We start from the raw sequence: 18,475 nt of genomic DNA, 5'->3' as shown, positions 1-18,475 counted from the left end.
GTGCGTTGACTTTTCCAAATGTCTATGGTTTCAACTGAATCATCAATATCTGGGCTTTTGTGTGTCTGTTGAATTTGTGTAGACTCTTCAATTTGTTTACCTTCATCAACTTGTTCCTTATTCTTATCTTGTGGGTCAGGAAGATTTGTCTTTTCACTAGTGTCTGACATGTTAAATTACTATCTGGTGTCAAAATTAAGTTTGAGGATTAAGCTAATTTGCTATTAAAATAGCCAATGAAATTGCATCAGTAGGCTATTCAGTAAACTGCAACGTTAGTGTTTGAACATTAAACCTAATGTGTCAGTTAAGGCGAATGTGAATGGAAATATAAATGAAGTCTGAGTTAAAATAGTCTATACAGCAGCAGTGTTAGACTACATTACAATGCAATATCAAATTGAGATGTTAACCTTTAACATAGCATAGCATCCAAGTCAGACTAGGTTACGATGCAAGTCAAGTGTAACACAGCAATAGAAACTAGCATTCAATATTCACACAACATTAGTCAATTAAACTTTCAAAATGGCAAATCCTAAAGATACCCTAGAAACAATTTGATGAATTCGATATCCATAAATCTTAGAACGCACGGGAGGACGTGAGATAGAAAGTTCCAACAACAGTTCACAGAGGCTACTTGCGCGACTTCCAAGACACCAACTTTAAGAGCTTGCTTGTTTGCTTAGCCTTACTTGTCTGCTAGCTGCTTTAGTCCTTCAAACGAAATTGATCCTGGAATGCGTTACTTCTTTGCCAATCACTAAAGGTCTCTTATTTACTTGCCGACCTCAACGTAAAGGTAACTTCTGATCCTCGACTTCACCGATGCAGCAAGTGTTCTACTATGCCGCCCTTAGTCACACATCCAAGGTCCAGGTTCTTTACACTGATGTTCTTTATTGCGCCGACAAAGATAGACACCAAAACACCGTAGACCTATGCAGAAATGAATAAAAGACACACAGCAATCAATCATACGTTCATAAACACTAAAATAATAACCAAACAAAACACAACATACCACTTTTGCCTGCTTGTGGACTAAGAGTGGATGGATATACAGCTTGTACCGTCTTCTCCAATTAGCTCAACCTTAGGTAACTTAAATATGCGGACATCAATTATTTTATACACTTAACAGGAAGTGACATCCCAAATGTATGATTGCTCAAGATGCCACATAATGGAGAAACAATATAAAACTTGTGACCGCAATTACAGATAGTGAACACAATTTAGAGTATGGTAGTGTAGTGGGGTGTGGTCATTGAAGAATAAATATACTTAATTTCTCAAGTATTAATAAGTCGGGGCACTGCCTCAAAATTGGTTTAGGGAGATTGAGGAAATCTAGTTATTATGCATCTTATCAGTATGAAGGAATGACTTCATTCTAAGTGTAGAGCGGATCAGGTAACATAACGGAAAAGATTATGTGAGCAAAAATTATACACAATGATTTATTGCAATGATTAAGTAAATGGAAATATTATGAACAGTACTGGATATATTTAGGGTTCCTCTGTCAGGAGGACCCTATTGTGTTTGTTGGTATTATTATTATTATTATTATTATTCTAGTAATTTATCTCATGAACACATTGGTAAAAAGTTTTGAAATTTGGCATATTGATACAACATGCCACAACTACGGCCCAAACACAGACTGGCCCACATCAGACCATAGGGGGCACCACAGGAAATGCCCAAAAGTCCGATTTTCAAAGTGATAGCATTTCCACCCCATTGCTCTAATTCTTCTGAAACCTGGTGTGCATGTCTTATTTCTCATGGCTACCAAAAAAGCCTCAAGGAACCATAAGGTCCGCCTGATCTATTTTCCTGTACAATGATAATTTGGGAGAACCTTCAAAATACCTCTTCTCTTGAACCAAAGGTCAAATTAACTTGAGATTTTGTACAGATATGTATCATTGACATATTTAAAAACGTTACTTATAGCAATTGAATAAAATACAAAATGGCTGAAAGGGGTGTATTTATATAAATGTCCACATTGCCTCAATATGTTTGTGTCACTAAATCAAATGTCATTTTGAATGCTGGGTGTTCAAACCTAATGGACTTTAAGGTGACATGCCTCTGAAGAACCATAACAATTTCACCTTGATATGTCAAAATATGACTGAATTACAGCTGTTTGAACTTGGACCAAATCTGACAATGCTCACCATTGGAGAAAAAGCTTTTTTTTTGTACAGTAACTGAACATGACAATACTCAACACTGAGAATAGCTCAACAAGCTGGAACGGTGACCTGCAAAGTATAAGGTCGTAGGTTCAAATCCAGCCACACTGAGTCTGTCTTAAATTTGAATATATGTTTAGTTAAACAGGATGACATCGTTTTGAAATACCATGCGCAATTTCACCTTGATATGTCAAAAGATCATTGAATTTGAGCTGTTTAAGCTTTGGCCGAATCGAACAAGCCATGCTACAGGATATACATCTTTGTTTTTTTACAGAAACTCGCGCATGTTGAAAAACGTTGTACTGCAAAGCATAAGGTCACAGGTTCGAATCCAGGCACAGTCTTTTGGCCTGTCATGATTTTGATTACTTGTTTATTTAAACAGGCAGACATCATTCTGAAATACCATGCACAATTTCATGCAATTTAACCTTGAAATGTCAACCGTTTCTTAACCTTTGTCCCAAAGCTGACAAAAAACTAATACTCATATCACGCAGTCGGAGCACTGCTAGATAATCAGCGTCAGCACCCTTGGGTACCCAGCATGCAGTGCGGCATGTCCAATAACGCAGAGACTTGTGGAAAATAGTTTGGTTACAACTGCCTTGCGAGGGATTTCAGTTGTTGTGTTCGTTCAGTTAGATGTTTGTAATGTTATTGTTGGTTAGTTAATATAATCTTGTTGGTCACCCTGATTGTGCATGTTGTGTAGTTTAATCGGACCAGAGAGTCGGCTGCTAAACCTCACAGGCTTTTCTTGCAAGGAGCTGAATATGAACGCTGCACTAGCCCAGTTGCTCACATGACTTTAGTTTGTTGTGCATTGACTGAGAGTCTAGAATTGTTTTTGGCCAAACATGAAGTCGTTTTGCTCTCTTGTCCAAGCCTCGATCTTCTGCAGTGTACATGTTTATGATATTATGCCGTTTTGCGGAGGAACCCGCATCGCTGCTTGCAGCTATATTTGTTATTGGTATTTCAAAAGGTTTGCTTAAGGGTGGGCCATTTGGCTGGCCCTTCTCCCTCCCATGGGGAGGAGGAGAGTGTCTTGTGTCAACTTTTTGAAGCTCATCCAGAAAGATAGTGGTATTGAATGAGGAGTCATAATGCAAAGTCTGGCATTCTTGTGTTAATGTGGTCTGCAGTACCGTGTCTTAATGAGGTGCATAGATTATTATCATGTTGAAGGTTTGACTCTGTGCTAAAGTATTTTCTGGAATCGCAGTCTTTGGCCCTGCTTTGTATAAAGTACAAGCCATGTGTCAACCAGTCCTCCCTGCCGGACAGGTGGAATAATTAATATGATAAAAGGATATTAATGGCTGCTCTCAAAGCAAATCTCTCTCACTTGAGGAATACACCCACTCCCTAAATCTTTCTGGATTGAACCCACTTCAAATTTAGTTTTTTACGCACATTTTCACTCTTTCAAGGGAATGATCTTGACTAATGTAAGCATGGTTGTAGAGAGGTTTGGAATTTGTTTTGATCTGCTGTTGGTGACAATGTCACAGGAGAATAATGTCCTGGTAACTGGTTTGTGTCTGAGCAAGGAGCCAAGAACAGTTTAACTTGTACTACCAATGTTCATTACAACATTTTACGTGTAAACATGACATTTCCATTACCTCATAGTGAAACTGTTTCACTTTCTTTTTCAGCACCAAGAGGAAAACGAGGTTGGAAAACTTTCTATGCTGTTCTCAAAGGAATTATTCTCTACTTGCAGAAGGTAAGACATTGACATAACCTTTATTTGTGAACTTAAATCCCATTTTCAAACTTTATTAGGAATCCTCCACAAGGAGGTTTTGAAATTGTTAGTTTTCTTATTGGTGGCCAAGCAGCCAAGCTGCGGAGCCACTTAAATGTTTCTACCTTTTCTTATTATTATTGGTGGCCTAGCAGCGAAGCTGCGGAGCCACTTAAGTGTATCTACCTTTTCTTCTTCTTATGCTCTTCTGAGGATGTCTAAAATGTTTTATGGGTCATTTGACTGCTTGGCCACCTCATTGCGGCTATACAAAAAATAATTGGACAAACTAACATAATAATAAATCTAATTGTCACTTTTAATACTTGGTTGCAAATCCTTTGCAGTCAATGACAGCCTGAAGTCTGGAACCCATAGACATCACCAGACGCTGGGTTTTGTCCCTGGTGATGCTCTGCCAGGCCTCTACTGCAACTGTCTTCAGTTCCTGCTTGTTCTTGGGGAATTTTCCCTTCAGTTTTGTCTTTAGCAAGTAAAATGCATGCTCAATTGGATTTAGGTCAGGTGATTGACTTGGCCATTGCAGAACATTCCAGTTTTTGCCTTAAAAAACTCTTTGGTTGCTTTCGCAGTATGCTTCGGGTCATTGTCCATCTGCACTGTGAAGCGCCGTCCTATGAGTTCTGAAGCATTTGGCTGAATCTGAGCAGATAATATTGCCCGAAACACTTCAGTGTTGAATATTTTCATGTTCAGTTACTGTATAAAAAAGTAAGCTGTTTCTCCTGTGGTAAAAGTTGTTAGATTCAGCCAACGTTGAAACCGCTCTAATTCAATCATATTTTGACATACCAAGGTGAAATTGTTTGTGGTACTTCAGAATGATGTCATCCTATTGAACTAAACAGATAATCAAAATGATGACAGGTCAAAAGATTATGGCTGTATTCCAACCTACGACCTTATACTTTACAGGTCACCATCCCAGCCCATTGAGCTATTCTCAGTGTTGAATAGTGTCATGTTCAGTTACTGTACAAAAAAGTAAGCTGTTTCTCCTGTGGTAAGCGTTGTTAGATTCAGCCAAAGTTGAAACTGCTTGTACATTTCCTATGAAAATGGGACAACGGGATGACTGGGTTGCTGCTGTAAAGAATAACTTACTTATAGTTTTTTTAAAAGGTTGTTTGGAGTGCCATAACTTGTCATGGAAGGGAATTTCAAACCATGCCTAGCATCAGTGGGGATGTGTCCTGGCTTAGGTTACTGAAATGAATTTGTGCAACAGACAAGGAATCCACCTGAACAATCAATTTACTTCATTAGAGATAACCATTAGCGTTATCTCTACCATGTGTAGACTACAAGTAGCTAGTTACTTTGGTGAACCTGACTTTTTTTGCAGTGGTTTACACAGTCTCGCTAAACAGATGATTGGAGTGTTGTGATGGGCTCAAATAAACATGCATTGCTACGTTTTACCACCGGAGGTATTATCTGAAGACTAGAAACCGTTTTGTCAGAATAAAAAATAAAAAATCATGGGATACACAAAGTTCAATAAAGATAATCAAAAAAGCTGTTTCTCCAATGGCGAGCATTGTCAGATTTGGTCCAATTTCAAACAGCTGTAATTCAGTCATATTTTGACATATCAAGGTGAAACTTTGCATGGTACTTCAAAGGCATGTCACCTTAAAGTCTATTAGGTTTGAACCATCCTTCAAAAATACATTTGATTTAGTGACACAAACATATTGAGGCAATGTGGACATATACTTAAATACACCCATTTCAGCCATTTTGTACTTGATTCAATTACCTTAAGTAACATTTTTAAACACGTCAATGATACATATGTGTACCAAATATCAAGTCAATTAGACCTTTGGTTCAAGAGAAGAGGAATTTTGAATGTTTTCCCAAATTATCACTGTACAGGAAAATCCATCATGGCGGACCTTATGGGTCCTTGAGGCTTTTTTGTTCCTCATGAAAAATGAGGCATGCACACCAAGTTTCAGAAGAATTGGAGCAATAAGGTGGAAATGCCATCACTTTGATAATCGGACTTTTGGGCGTGGCCTGTGGCGCCCCCTATGGTCCGATGTGGCCCATATTTGGTGTGGGGGTACCCACTTGGATGTAGTATCAATGTGCCAAATTAGAAAATTTATGACAAGGGACTTTTTGAGATATTGGGGCGCAAGGAGAAGAAAAATAATAATAAATATAGCTGCAAGCAGCGATGCAGGTTCCTCCGCAAAATATTATAAACATGTACACTTTAGAAGATCGAGAGTTGGACAACAAAAGAGCAAAACTACTTCATGTTTGGCCAACAACAGGCTGAATGGGGATTTGAACTCATGAGCATAAGGTTACAAGTCAGTTTCTCTATCCTCTCTGCTACACACCAACTGTTGAGATCGTATGAATAGAAAGGGCAGAGTATAAGCTTTGGTCAGCTTTGGGACAAAGGTTAAGAAACGGTTGACATTTCAAGGTGAAATTGCATGAAATTGTGCATGGTATTTCAAAATGATGTCATCCTATTGAACTAAACAGATAATCAAAATGATGACAGGCCAAAAGATAATGGCTGGATTCCAACCTACTACCTTATACTTTACAGGTCACCATCCCAGCCCAATGAGCTATTCTCAGTGTTGAATAGTGTCATGTTCAGTAACTGTATTAAAAAGTAAGCTGTTTCTCCTGTGGTAAGCGTTGTTAGATTCAGCCAAAGTTGAAACTGATGTACATTTCCTATGAAAATGGGACAACGGGATGACTGGGTTGCTGCTGTAAAGAATAACTTACTTATAGTTTTTTAAAAAGGTTGTTTGGAGTGCCATAACTTGTCATGGAAGGGAATTTCAAACCATGCCTAGCATCAGTGGGGATGTGTCCTGGCTTAGGTTACTGAAATGAATTTGTGCAACAGACAAGGAATCCACCTGAACAATCAATTTACTTCATTAGAGATAACCATTAGCGTTATCTCTACCATGCGTAGACTACAAGTAGCTAGCTACTGTGGTGAACCTGACTTGTTTTGCAGTGGTTTACACAGTCTCGCTAAACAGATGATTGGAGTGTTGTGATGGGCTCAAATAAACACGCATTGCTATGTTTTACAACCGGAGGATTTATCTGAAGACTAGAAACTGTTTTGTCAGAATAAAAAATTTAAAACCATGGAATACACAAAGTTCAATAAAGATAATCAAAAAAGCTGTTTCTCCAATGGCGAGCATTGTCAGATTTGGTCCAATTTCAAACAGCTGTAATTCAGTCATATTTTGACATATCAAGGTGAAACTTTGCATGGTACTTCAAAGGCATGTAACCTTAAAGTCTATTAGGTTTGAACCATCCTTCAAAAATACATTTGATTTGGTGACACAAACATATTGAGGCAATGTGGACATATACATAAATACACCCATTTCAGCCATTTTGTACTTGATTCAATTATCTTAAGTGAAATTTTTAAACACGTCAATGATACATATGTGTACCAAATATCAAGTCAATTAGACCTTTGGTTCAAGAGAAGAGGAATTTTGAATGTTTTCCCAAATTATCACTGTACAGGAAAATCCATCATGGCGGACCTTATGGGTCCTTGAGGCTTTTTTGTTCCTCATGAAAAATGAGGCATGCACACCAAGTTTCAGAAGAATTGGAGCAATAAGGTGGAAATGCCATCACTTTGAAAATTGGACTTCTGGCATGGCCTGTGGCGCCCCCTACGGTCCGATGTGACCCATATTTGGTGTGGGGGTGACCACTTGGATGTAATATCAATGTGCCAAATTAGAACATTTATGACAAGGGACTTCTTGAGATATTGGGGCGCAAGGAGAAGAAAAATAATAAGAAGAATACCAACAATAACAATAGGTTCCCTCCTACCGGAGGAACCCTAATAATAATACCAACAATTACAATAGGGTCCTCCTGACTGTTATGACCCTCCCTTGCTGAACAAACTAAGGCTCGACGTCTAGGGTTAATGGAGGGACTAACAACCAGCAGAGAACCATGCGTTTTATTTTACAAACAGAAAAGGCGTCACAGGAGAACAAGGGGGACCATGAACGGTGCCATAGGAATGAAAACAATAAAAGGTCTAAATACCCTTAGTATTTATTTAAATTGGAGAATTTCCGGAAAAAGTAACAGACAGGGTGATCAATCCCATCTGCGTCTTCAATCCCATCTGCCTCCAGAGCACTCGCGTCCACCTCCAGCTTGAAGGGCCTGCTAAAGTCTGGGGCAGAGAGAACAGGAGAGCTACACAAAAGGGCTTTGACAGTGGCAAAAGCAGACTTGCACGCATCAGACCAGGCAAACATCACTGAACGGCTCAGTAAGTCGGTGAGCGGAGCGACAACGGTGGAGAAGTTGCGGCAAAACCCCCGATAGTAACCCGCCATACCCAGGAAACGACGGAGCTCTCTGCGCGTAGTGGGTGGTGGAAACGCTTCTATCGCGGACACTTTTCCAGACACCGGGCGCACCTGACCGCGGCCGACCTCCTTCCCTAGATAGGTGACAGTAGCCATCCCAAAATCACATTTAGCTAGGTTCAGGGTTAAGTTGGCCGAGCCAAGCGCTCGAATACTGTTGAGACGTGTTCCTCCCAGCTCTGGGAGTAAACCACTAGGTCATCCAAATAGGCGGTGCAGCACTGCACCTCTGACAACACGATATTTATAAGGCGCTGGAAAGTGGCCGGGGCGTTACACATCCCGAAGGGCATAACGGTGTATTGTAGGAAATTGTCGGGGGTAACAAAGGCAGACATTTGGGAAGCACGGGGAGTGAGGAGTACCTGCCAGTATCCCTTCAGCAGGTCCAATTTGCTGACGTAGGTGGCAGCCCCTATTGTGTCAACACAGTCATCGATACGGGGCAACGGGAACGAATCCGGTACGGTGACTGCATTCAGCTTCCAGTAATCGGTGCAGAACCTGAAAGTCCCATCTGGTTTGGGGATTAACAGGCATGGAGAACTCCATGGGCTGGAACTGTTTGTGGCCAAGCCGTTCTCCAAAAGGTAACGCACCTCCTGCTTCATAACCTGACGCTTGGTCTGGTTGACGCGGTAGGCACGCTGCTTAAGAGGCAAAGCTCCGTTAACATCGACATTGTGTTCTAACACAGTCGTGCGTGAGGGTACATCCGAAAACAGCCCAGGGAATCCCCGGATCAACCGTGTCAAGTCGACCTTCTCTGCGTCGTCTAAATGCTTGAGGTACGTTGGCAGAGAGCGCAGCACTGCCGAGTTGTCAAGCCGGGCTCCTGGCTGGGGTAGCCGGCGCAACAAAGACACATCGTCCTCAGAGTCGTCAACGACTACGCCCAACACCGGCACGACTGGGGCCGCGGGTTCCCTGGCATGGAACAACTTCAACATGTTGACGTGACATACCCGTGATTGCCGCCTGCGATCGGGCGTTTTCACTACATAGTCGGTCTCACTGAGCTTTTTCTCGATGACGTACGGGCCGGAGAACCGGGCAGAGAAAGATGAACCTAGTACTGGCAGCAACACCAAGACCTCGACACCGGGTTTTAGGTCACGCAAAACAGCTGCTTCGTCGAAGCGCTTTTTCATTTTCCCCTGAGCAACCTCCAAGTTCTGTCTAGCCAGGTCACACGCCCCGTGCAACCGTTCCCTAAACTGACTAACGTAGTCAAGCACAGGACGGGGACCCTGAATGTGGGACATAACGTGGTCCTTCAATAACTTCAGCGGACCACGAACAGTATGACCGAACACGGCTGGGCTGAATTTTAGCGACTCCTGTATGGTCTCTCTGGACGCGAAGAGCACAAAAGGCACGCCTTCGTCCCAGTCCTTGCTTGTATCTAGACAATACTTTCTTAGCATCGATTTTAGCGCCTGATGCCAACGCTCCAACGCACCCTGGCTCTGCGGGTGGTAAGCGCTGGACACTTGGTGCTTGATGGCGAGCGTCTTCATTACCTGGGCAAACACCTTGGACAGGAAGTTCGACCCCTGGTTGGTTTGCACCACCTTAGGGAGACCAAAGGTGGCAAAGAACTTGGTAAGGGCAGAAACCACCACCTTGGTCGTTATCCTGCGCAGAGGGATGGCCTCTGGGTAACGGGTGGCAGCACACATTATTGTTAGTAAGTATTGATTCCCAGACCTCGTTTTCGGTAGCGGACCAACGCAGTCAACTATGACGCGCTCGAACGGCTCTCCCATCACCGGGATAGGGCAGAGCGGAGCGGGAGGGAATAACCTGGTTCGTTTTTCCGGTTACCTGGCAGGTTCTGCAAGTTCGGCAGTGCCCTGCCACATCTTTCTTCAGACCCGGCCAAAAGAAATGTTGTAGTACCCGAAGGTACGTCTTGGTGACACCCAAATGCCCTGACCAGGGCAGGTCATGAGCGAGGGTTAGTACATCCGACCAAAAAGCGAGCGGCACCACTATCTGAAACACAGAGCTCCATCCCTCATCCTCCCCTTTGTGGGAGGCCGACCTGCGCAACAGGAGCCCATCCTCCAGGAAATACCCAGTGTCCTGCTCCCTAGCCTCCACCTGGTTTACCGCTGACGAAAAGCAGCCGGCCAAAGAGGGGTCTTCTCGTTGCGCACGCACGAAGAGCTCTCTGGACACAGGAAACACCTCCCTCGTTGCTTCGAGGGGGCCCGTGTGCCTCCGGTCAGTGCTACAGGAGGACAAACCAGCTACACTGTCCTCGCGGAAAACGGGGCCCAACACCGTGTCATCCAAACCTACCACTCCATCACCCAGCCTACGGGACTGTGAACGCGTCACCACGCATGCCGGAAACACAGAGTAAAGCGGGCTCTCCTCGGGCACCTGTGGTACATCAAGCACTTCTAGCACTGGCAGCACTCGACCCCCTGCAATGTCGTTCCCCAGTATCAGGGAAATCCCGGCTACAGGGAGAGTTGGCTGTACCGCCACTCTAAACCGTCCAGTGACTAGCTTGGTCTTCAAGTGCACGTAGTGCAAAGGCACTGGCACGTAACCCATCTCTATACCCTGAAGCAGGACGTTGTAGTGGCATGAGGACTCAACAGACCAGGGCAGCACACCCGAGAGGATAACGGACTGCACTGCTCCCGTGTCCCTCAGAATCTGAACGTGAACACGCTGCTGGTTATCGTCGGACAGAGAAACAGAGCCGGTAAAAATGAAGGGTTTGAAACCACTAGGTGGAGCTAGGGAAGGGACCGGAAACAGGGGTTTAAGCAAGCCCACAGGCTTAGGGTGTTGGTCGGGACGAGGAGGGACCGGTCTCCGCTGTAGCTTCATGCAGTCGGCTATAACATGACCTGTTCGATGGCAATAGTAGCACTCCCGCTCTCCACCTGTGCGGCGAGGCGGGGTGGTTGCGAAACGGGGGCTGTGCGAGGGCGCAGCACCCCGGGTGGCCGGCTCTGTAGCAGGGGCAGGGGTGAACGCTGTCTTGTGGGTAAGAACAAACTCGTCAGCCAAAACCGCAGCCTGGGCTAAGGACGCCATCTTTTGCTCCGTTACGTAGACCACTAGCCGATCAGGCAGGCTGTTCTTGAACTCTTCTACCAGGACTAAGTCACGGAGAGAAGCAAAAGTGTCACAGCCAGTGGCCATGCACCACCTGTCGAATAGGGTTTCCTTCTCTCTAGCGAACTCCACAAACGTTTTGTGTGGACTCTTCTTGTGGTGCCTAAACTTCTGGCGATAAGCCTCGGGCACCAGCTCATACGCCCGCTGAACAGCAGCCTTCACACAGTCGTATTTCACACTGTCCTCGAGAGGCAAAGCCGAAACCACCTCCTGTGCTTTCCCTGTCAGCCGGCACTGCAATAGCAGAGGCCACATTTCCATGGGCCAGTTCAGTGTGGCTGCGATGCGCTCAAACACACTAAAATATGAGTCAACCTCGGACTCCCGAAACGGCGGTACTAAGGAAATGTTCCGGGTGATGTCAAACTGGGCAGGCGGAGCACGAGGCTGCCCAGGATCAGAAGGAGGCGACCGTACCTGAGCTAGAGCTATCTTTTCCTCCGACTCTAGTTGTCGCAGTTTAAACTCACCCTCAAGCTTAAGCCTCTTCACCTCTAGCTTATACTCATATTCGGCCTTCCGAGCGTGCTCCTTGTCACTCCTCTCCATCTGGAGACGGGCAATGCGAACCCTAACGCGGGAGCCCTCTCCTACCGGCGACAGGGGCGATGACAGGTGCGGGGAGCTGGGCGTTCGAGGCGGAGAGGACGGGGGTTTTACTTCCTCACCAGCCTCAACGCCAGCCTCTGCTTCGGGGGAAGGCAGCACCTCAATTTCCATCAGTGCATCACAAACACTCTGTCTGAGCACCGGCTTGACTTTGCCCTTCGATATGGGCAGACCATAGTGGTCGATCAACGCACACAAATCAGCCGTGCGGCATTGGTCCAGCAGGTCGCTGGACGGTGCGTCCAAAAACCGCTGTATGATGGTCGGCGCCTCGACCAACCCCAGAACACAGAAACACGCGAAACACACAACCCTGGCTAGCTGCAGCAGACCGGTACCACGGCGGACAGCCCAGTGGATCCCAGACGGGCCCCCAATGTGTTACGACCCTCCCTGGCTGAACAAACTAAGGCTCGACGTCTAGGGTTAAAGGAGGGACTAACAACCAGCAGCCAACACGAACACAAACAAAGGTGTATGTAGAGAACCGTGCGTTTTATTTTACAAACAGAAAAGGCATCACAGGAGAACAAGGGGACCATGAACGGTGCCAAAGGAATGAAAACAATAAAAGTGCTAAATACCCTGCCTACCCAAATAATGCCTCTCTAACAAAATTACATAGGGCGGCACCGTTCCTTGCCTAATGAAGTAACAAGGGAGTAAGCTGCGTGATGGGAGTGTATACCCATGGGCGGCTTACCTGTCCCCTCTCTCCTGTGAACGACAAAACGAACAACACTAAAGGCAACAAACACGAGGACCTGCTACCGACAGAACATACACGTAATCACAAAACAGAATGAGGAAGGCAGCCTCCCGTTCCAAAGACGGATGGGGTCTTAAGGGCTGCGAGGAAGACGGACGGGATCCGGATTGGACGAGACCCGGAACAACACAGCCAATTGCGGACAGACACCTGCGGACAACGACAGGGAGAACAAAAAGGGGAGGGGAAAACACGATGGGGCAACGAACAGTACACAAAAGGCCCACAGGCAGGCCGTAACACTGACGGAGGAACCCTAATAAACGGACCCCTCTGAAACCAACGCAAGCACACCCTACAATTTCCCCAGAAATGTTACCCTCTCTAGTTTAAATTGCAATTTTAAGTGTTGTAGTCAAGACCACCTAAACCGAGAACAAGTCATGACCAAGACCAGGGTGTATCGAGACAGAGACAAGACCAAGTCTTTGAGGGGTTGAGCCCAAGGCCGAATCCCGATACTACCCCTTACCCCTCACCCTTAGTTTTGCGCGTTCCTGAGTAAACGTTGATGTAACGTAACCTTATATTCATCATTAGCCACACAGCTTTTTGTGGCCTGGCTCGTTATCACAAACTGGTAAGTAGCATAATCAAAACAGAACAAACACTTCAATAGAACTCTGAACAATGCTTAGCAAACCAAGCAATTGCCCGTAACTTTGTAGCTTTTTTAGCTTGCCGCGGGGCATTCTGGGTACCAAAAGCATTGTCGCTACAATACCAAGCAATGCACAAGTATAGGCGATGTGTAACACACTACGGTTGTGGATAGTATGTCCAGAAATAAAGCCAAGTCACTCATTTAGTGGCAAAATCCATTGTTATGTCTACAAAATTATTTTTGATATTGTATAAGTTTAGCTAGCTTGCAAATCCTGAGTGTTACCAGCCACGCCTTTTCCCTTTATGGGAGGCTGCCTCGTAGGTTACTTGTGTGTGACGTTGGTTTGTTTGACGGTTGTCTTAGCAACCTTGGCTCGGGGAATGTGTGTGAGTTCGCTGTCGCTGTATGACTTTACTATATGGGTTACTGTACACAGTACATCGTCCGAGTTACCTTTTAGTAACTTACTGTTACAAGTGTTATTAACTAAAAAAGGCTGGTTCGCATAAAAGGCTACTTTGGAGTCTTTCACTGTTTCTCCGGTGCACTGTGGATTTGTCCGGGCAGCAAAGTTACCAGCAACGAGTCAGGCTAGCAAGGGAACCCTTACGAAAAATAAGTATACTTCAAGTTTAATTTGTAAGTATACTTAATTATAAAAAGTATACTATTATCATGGCACTTAACGTATACTAGCAGTGTACTTATTTATATACTATTTTTGTACTAAGTAAACTGAATTGGCCCACTTTTTAGGTCATTTAGTACTTTAGGACTTTAAAGAACATTTATAGTGTATTTGAGGTTTACTTTTGAATACTATAAAGTACCCAGTGTAGTGCACTTTCAGTTCATGAAGTGTACTTCCTAAAGTACTTCAAAGTATACCTTGGATTACTCTAAAGTAACCTGTGTAGTGCACTTTCAGTTCATTAAGTATACTTCCTAAAGTACTTCAAAGTATAATTTGCAATACTTTCAAGTGCTCTTTCAATTAATGTAAGTAACTTCAAGAAGTAAGCTTAATAAATTTCCATTTAGACCTACTAAGATTTACTTATATATTTAAATGTTTTGGGCCACTCAAACGCCGCCAATCTTGCGTCACTTGGCGAGAACGGGGGCCCTCGCCAAGAGACACAGCAGATTATTAGCTGAAAGAAGCACTCATGTCGTAAAAATCCAGCTCTTCTGATCAAATGTAACAGTCATTTAACTCATGGTTACAATGGTAAACCAGCACAACAATGACAATTACCACACAACAAAACACTTAATTCTAAGCAAACACATTTAAAAAACGAAATTCATGAAGTTACATTAACAAACGGCAAACTTATCAGCAAATTTTAACACTATTTACCGCCTTGCATCATGGGAATTGACCAGCCAATAAGCCACGCCATATGCATTTTTTCACGTCGTTATTTCGTTCTTCAGTCAGTTTGACAGTATAACCTTCAAATGCATAACGCAACTCTTTTGTCTGCTTCTTTCTCAAGTAGTTTTTTCGCTTTTCCATTAATACTCCAATTGATAATTATTAGTATATGAGTATAGGGCTTTATTTTATATTGTATTTTATATAGTAAATTGGCAACTTATATATTTTTTTTATGCCCACTTATATTTTATTTGATTGTATTCCACTTAGTATTGCTAGTTATGTATCCTTAGTATAGTTAGACCACATGTTTAAATTTAAGATTCCTACATGTTTATTGTATGCACCTTCCTGCCAAAGCAAATTCCTTGTCTGTGCAAACTTTCATGGCAAATAAATCCCTTTCTGATTCTGATTTCTGAAAATGTTTTGGCAGTAATTAAGGTTACAGCTTCAGTACCAAAAAAGATTCAATGTGCAATGCATAATAGGTTTTCCTAGACATGAACAATTAGAATATACAATATGGATCTAAAACATTTGACCTATAATGTACTTTCAAAGTATTTTGACAGTTTTTTCTTGTATAATAATATAAAATGTAGATCCTACTCCAGAAGTAAGACTTTAGTAACACTTTATTTATACTGCACTTTTCAGACAAGAATTGCAGCTCAAAGTGCGGAAGAAATGTAAACCATTTTTTGTTCCTAAGCATACTCCTTAAAAGTTCATCAAAAGTGAACTATTTTCAAAGCATACTTAAAAGTTCATCAAAAGTCAACTATTTTCCAAGCATACTTCTTAAAAGTATATCAAAAGTCAACTATACATATTTTAGTATACTTATAGTATTCTTAAATATACTTCTTTTTGGTAAGGGACACTAGCCTTTTCACCCTGAGGTTTCCCTACCACAGTACAGAGCCATGAGTCAGGAAGGTAACATGAGGATAGCCTACCGAAGTTGAATTAGCCAATGTCGTCAGCTAATATATAAAATATACGCCAGCTTAGTTTGTCAGCTGTATATAACATTTCACTTTCTCTTGCAGCTGTTGGATTTACTGAAATTATTATGAAATGTTATGTTCTACTAGCCATTTGCCTACTTTAGCAAGTCACTGTATTTCCAAGCCCTGATAGTGTAACTGAGACGACACAGTAAATAATTCTGCTTTCAAGTAATAACCCATTCAAGTTTTGATAGTTAAATTAGCTGCTTGGTCTGTAAAGATCTTGAGACAAAGCCACTTTTTTGTTCTAAAACCGGGCTATAAGCCGCTTCGAAATATACGCCGTACAACCACAAGAAAACTGTAAAATCGGGGTACAAGCCGTGGCTTTATTTCCGAAAAATACTGTAACCAAATCTAATAATTGCTGATTTGGCCAACATCTTCAGACAGCCACTGTTTTGCCTATCTTCCTCATTCACTTTTGGGGTGCAAGGAGGGGTGATGGGTAATTTCAAATTAGAAATGAGTTAAGTTATTGGTTGCATTTGAAGCGTGGTGTTTTACATCCAATAACAGTAATGATATTAACAAATAAATTAAACAATGCACAGGTAATTTAGTGATTTTCCGCAGTTGTGGTCTTGACCGGTCTTGATTCCGAGACACGACCGAGACCTTCAAAATGTGGTCTCGAGACAGGTCTCGAATACTACAACACTGACAGATGACACAATGTAATGACTTAAATGAAAAACATTTAGCCAAACATTTATTTGGAAAACCAAAATACAGTATTTCCATCCCAAGAACCTCATGCTGTAGGGGGTAAAATATTGGCCAAACAACCTAAACTAATTCCACTATGGTTTAAAGGAAGATGGGAAACTGAACAGTGTATTAGCATTAACCAAATAATGCCACCATAAATAGAATCATAGCTATTTGACTATGGGTTAAATCAGAGCAAGAATGGTCTAAGCAAGGTTAAATGAAATAAACATTTAATAACATTGCTAATGAATGAGATAAATTACAATGCAAACATGTTACAAAATGAAGGTTAACTCTTACCTATGCTACCATACTTATTGTAAATCAGAGAGACAGAAAGCAAGATGTGAGGAAGGAGGAGTACAAGCCAGAGCTAAGGAGAATGTCTCAGGAGATCAAGAATCCACAGAACATGCATTACAATTCTTTTTATACGCAAGAATAACCAATCAGACCAAATCTTTACACAGTGGGGTGTGAGAGCCATCAAGTAGAGAGTCCGTCCAGAAACTCCAGACTTTGGAATATGAGAGGTGGGGGCAGGTTGACATCCACCCTTACAATGCCATCCATGACACATTATGATTTGAGCATTCTGTTCTGCCTCAAAACCCAGGCAGCTTTGATCACTTATGGAGAGCCATGAATTGTCTCATTTTAGATAATTGTAGGAGGGAATGGTTTCAGGAAAAGGGAAATTGTGTTTTCAAATGGCCAAGTGAAAGTCTATACCTCTTAACCAAATTAAACACTGTAGCATGGCCTGAAAAGAACCATTCAAGTGAGCTGGCCCTGCAGTCGAGCTGACGGTTCGATAGACAGCAGTACTAGCAAAGTCTCTGAGGCATGCAGGTCAGATACATCATTTATTGTGAATAGACGAAACAGATACCATACAGCCAATAGATGTTTGAATGTTATTCACTCAGGCTGATACTAAGTCATAGACCCGTGACCATGTCATCAGAACACAGCATAGGTTATAGTAGGAATGCATATAAATTGATTAACTGATTTCTCCCACAGGATAGAGAACATTGGTATTTAGGCTTGTTGGTCGGGCCTCTCTGTACTATTGTTTAAGGTGCTCTACCTCAACAGTGCCATGCCCGCAACATGTATATGTTCACTCCCACAGGACGAATACAAGCCTGAGAAAGCACTCTCAGAGGAGGACCTGAAGAATGCCATCAGTGTCCACCATTCTCTGTCAATCGAAGCTGTAGACTATGAGAAAAAGCCTAATGTAATGAAGCTCAAGACAGCAGACTGGAGAGTCTTCCTCTTCCAGGCCCAGTAAGTGTGTGGGGGAGGCTCCTAGGGATATGCATAAGTTACCACCACAAAACAAAACTTGCTACTGTATAATTCCAAGTAGAGCCAGTGCCATATAAATAAAGCTGAAGGAATACTTGTAGAACCGAAATCTAATTTCATGCTTGGGTTTAAACACTGTTAAAACACATTTATCTTGGCCATTAGTCTGTCCAATTTTGTTTTATACTTAACCCAGCATTCAAGCAAACCCTAAAAAAGGTGAAGGTGGCAAAAGTGAGGAAGTGCAGTGAATTGGAAAGCAATTTAAAAGGACAAAGTTGGCGGTTTATATATTCCATTGTTAACCTTACTGTAGTTTAACGGGCATGTTAATCGTTTAAAGAATTCACACTTTCACAAAACCATCCATCCTATTATCCACCTTTCATGAACACAATTCTGAATGATTGCTTTACACAAATGATTATTTTTAATCTATATGTCTTCATTCAAAGGAAGTGTTTTTCTTGTATGTCAGTAGTGAAATTGTTATAATTT

The 18,475-nt window shown here is 42.7% G+C and overlaps 1 protein-coding gene across 7 annotated transcripts in view; it reads left to right on the top strand.

The window, feature by feature from the left end:
* psd3l (pleckstrin and Sec7 domain containing 3, like) overlaps positions 1-18,475 on the top strand; it is a 288,227-nt gene that overhangs the window by 257,858 nt on the left and 11,894 nt on the right. For 6 of the 7 annotated variants that reach the window (XR_006955809.1, XM_047017245.1, XM_047017244.1 and 3 more), the window contains 2 exons: positions 3,887-3,957; positions 17,799-17,956. Coding sequence is in view for 6 of the 7 variants with exons in the window: in XM_047017245.1 (XP_046873201.1) it covers positions 3,887-3,957; positions 17,799-17,956 (229 nt within the window). In the remaining variant the exon portion in view is untranslated. Of the gene's footprint in view, positions 1-3,886; positions 3,958-4,325; positions 4,720-17,798; positions 17,957-18,475 lie in introns of those variants that run through there. The other variant, XM_047017246.1, reaches the window with a different exon arrangement.

The sequence above is a fragment of the Hypomesus transpacificus genome, unplaced genomic scaffold, assembly GCF_021917145.1.
Source record: "Hypomesus transpacificus isolate Combined female unplaced genomic scaffold, fHypTra1 scaffold_51, whole genome shotgun sequence".
Classification (NCBI taxonomy): Eukaryota; Metazoa; Chordata; class Actinopteri; order Osmeriformes; family Osmeridae; genus Hypomesus; species Hypomesus transpacificus.
The sequence above is the reverse complement of the archived record's forward strand: the minus strand, read 5'-3'. Positions and strand labels throughout refer to the sequence as shown.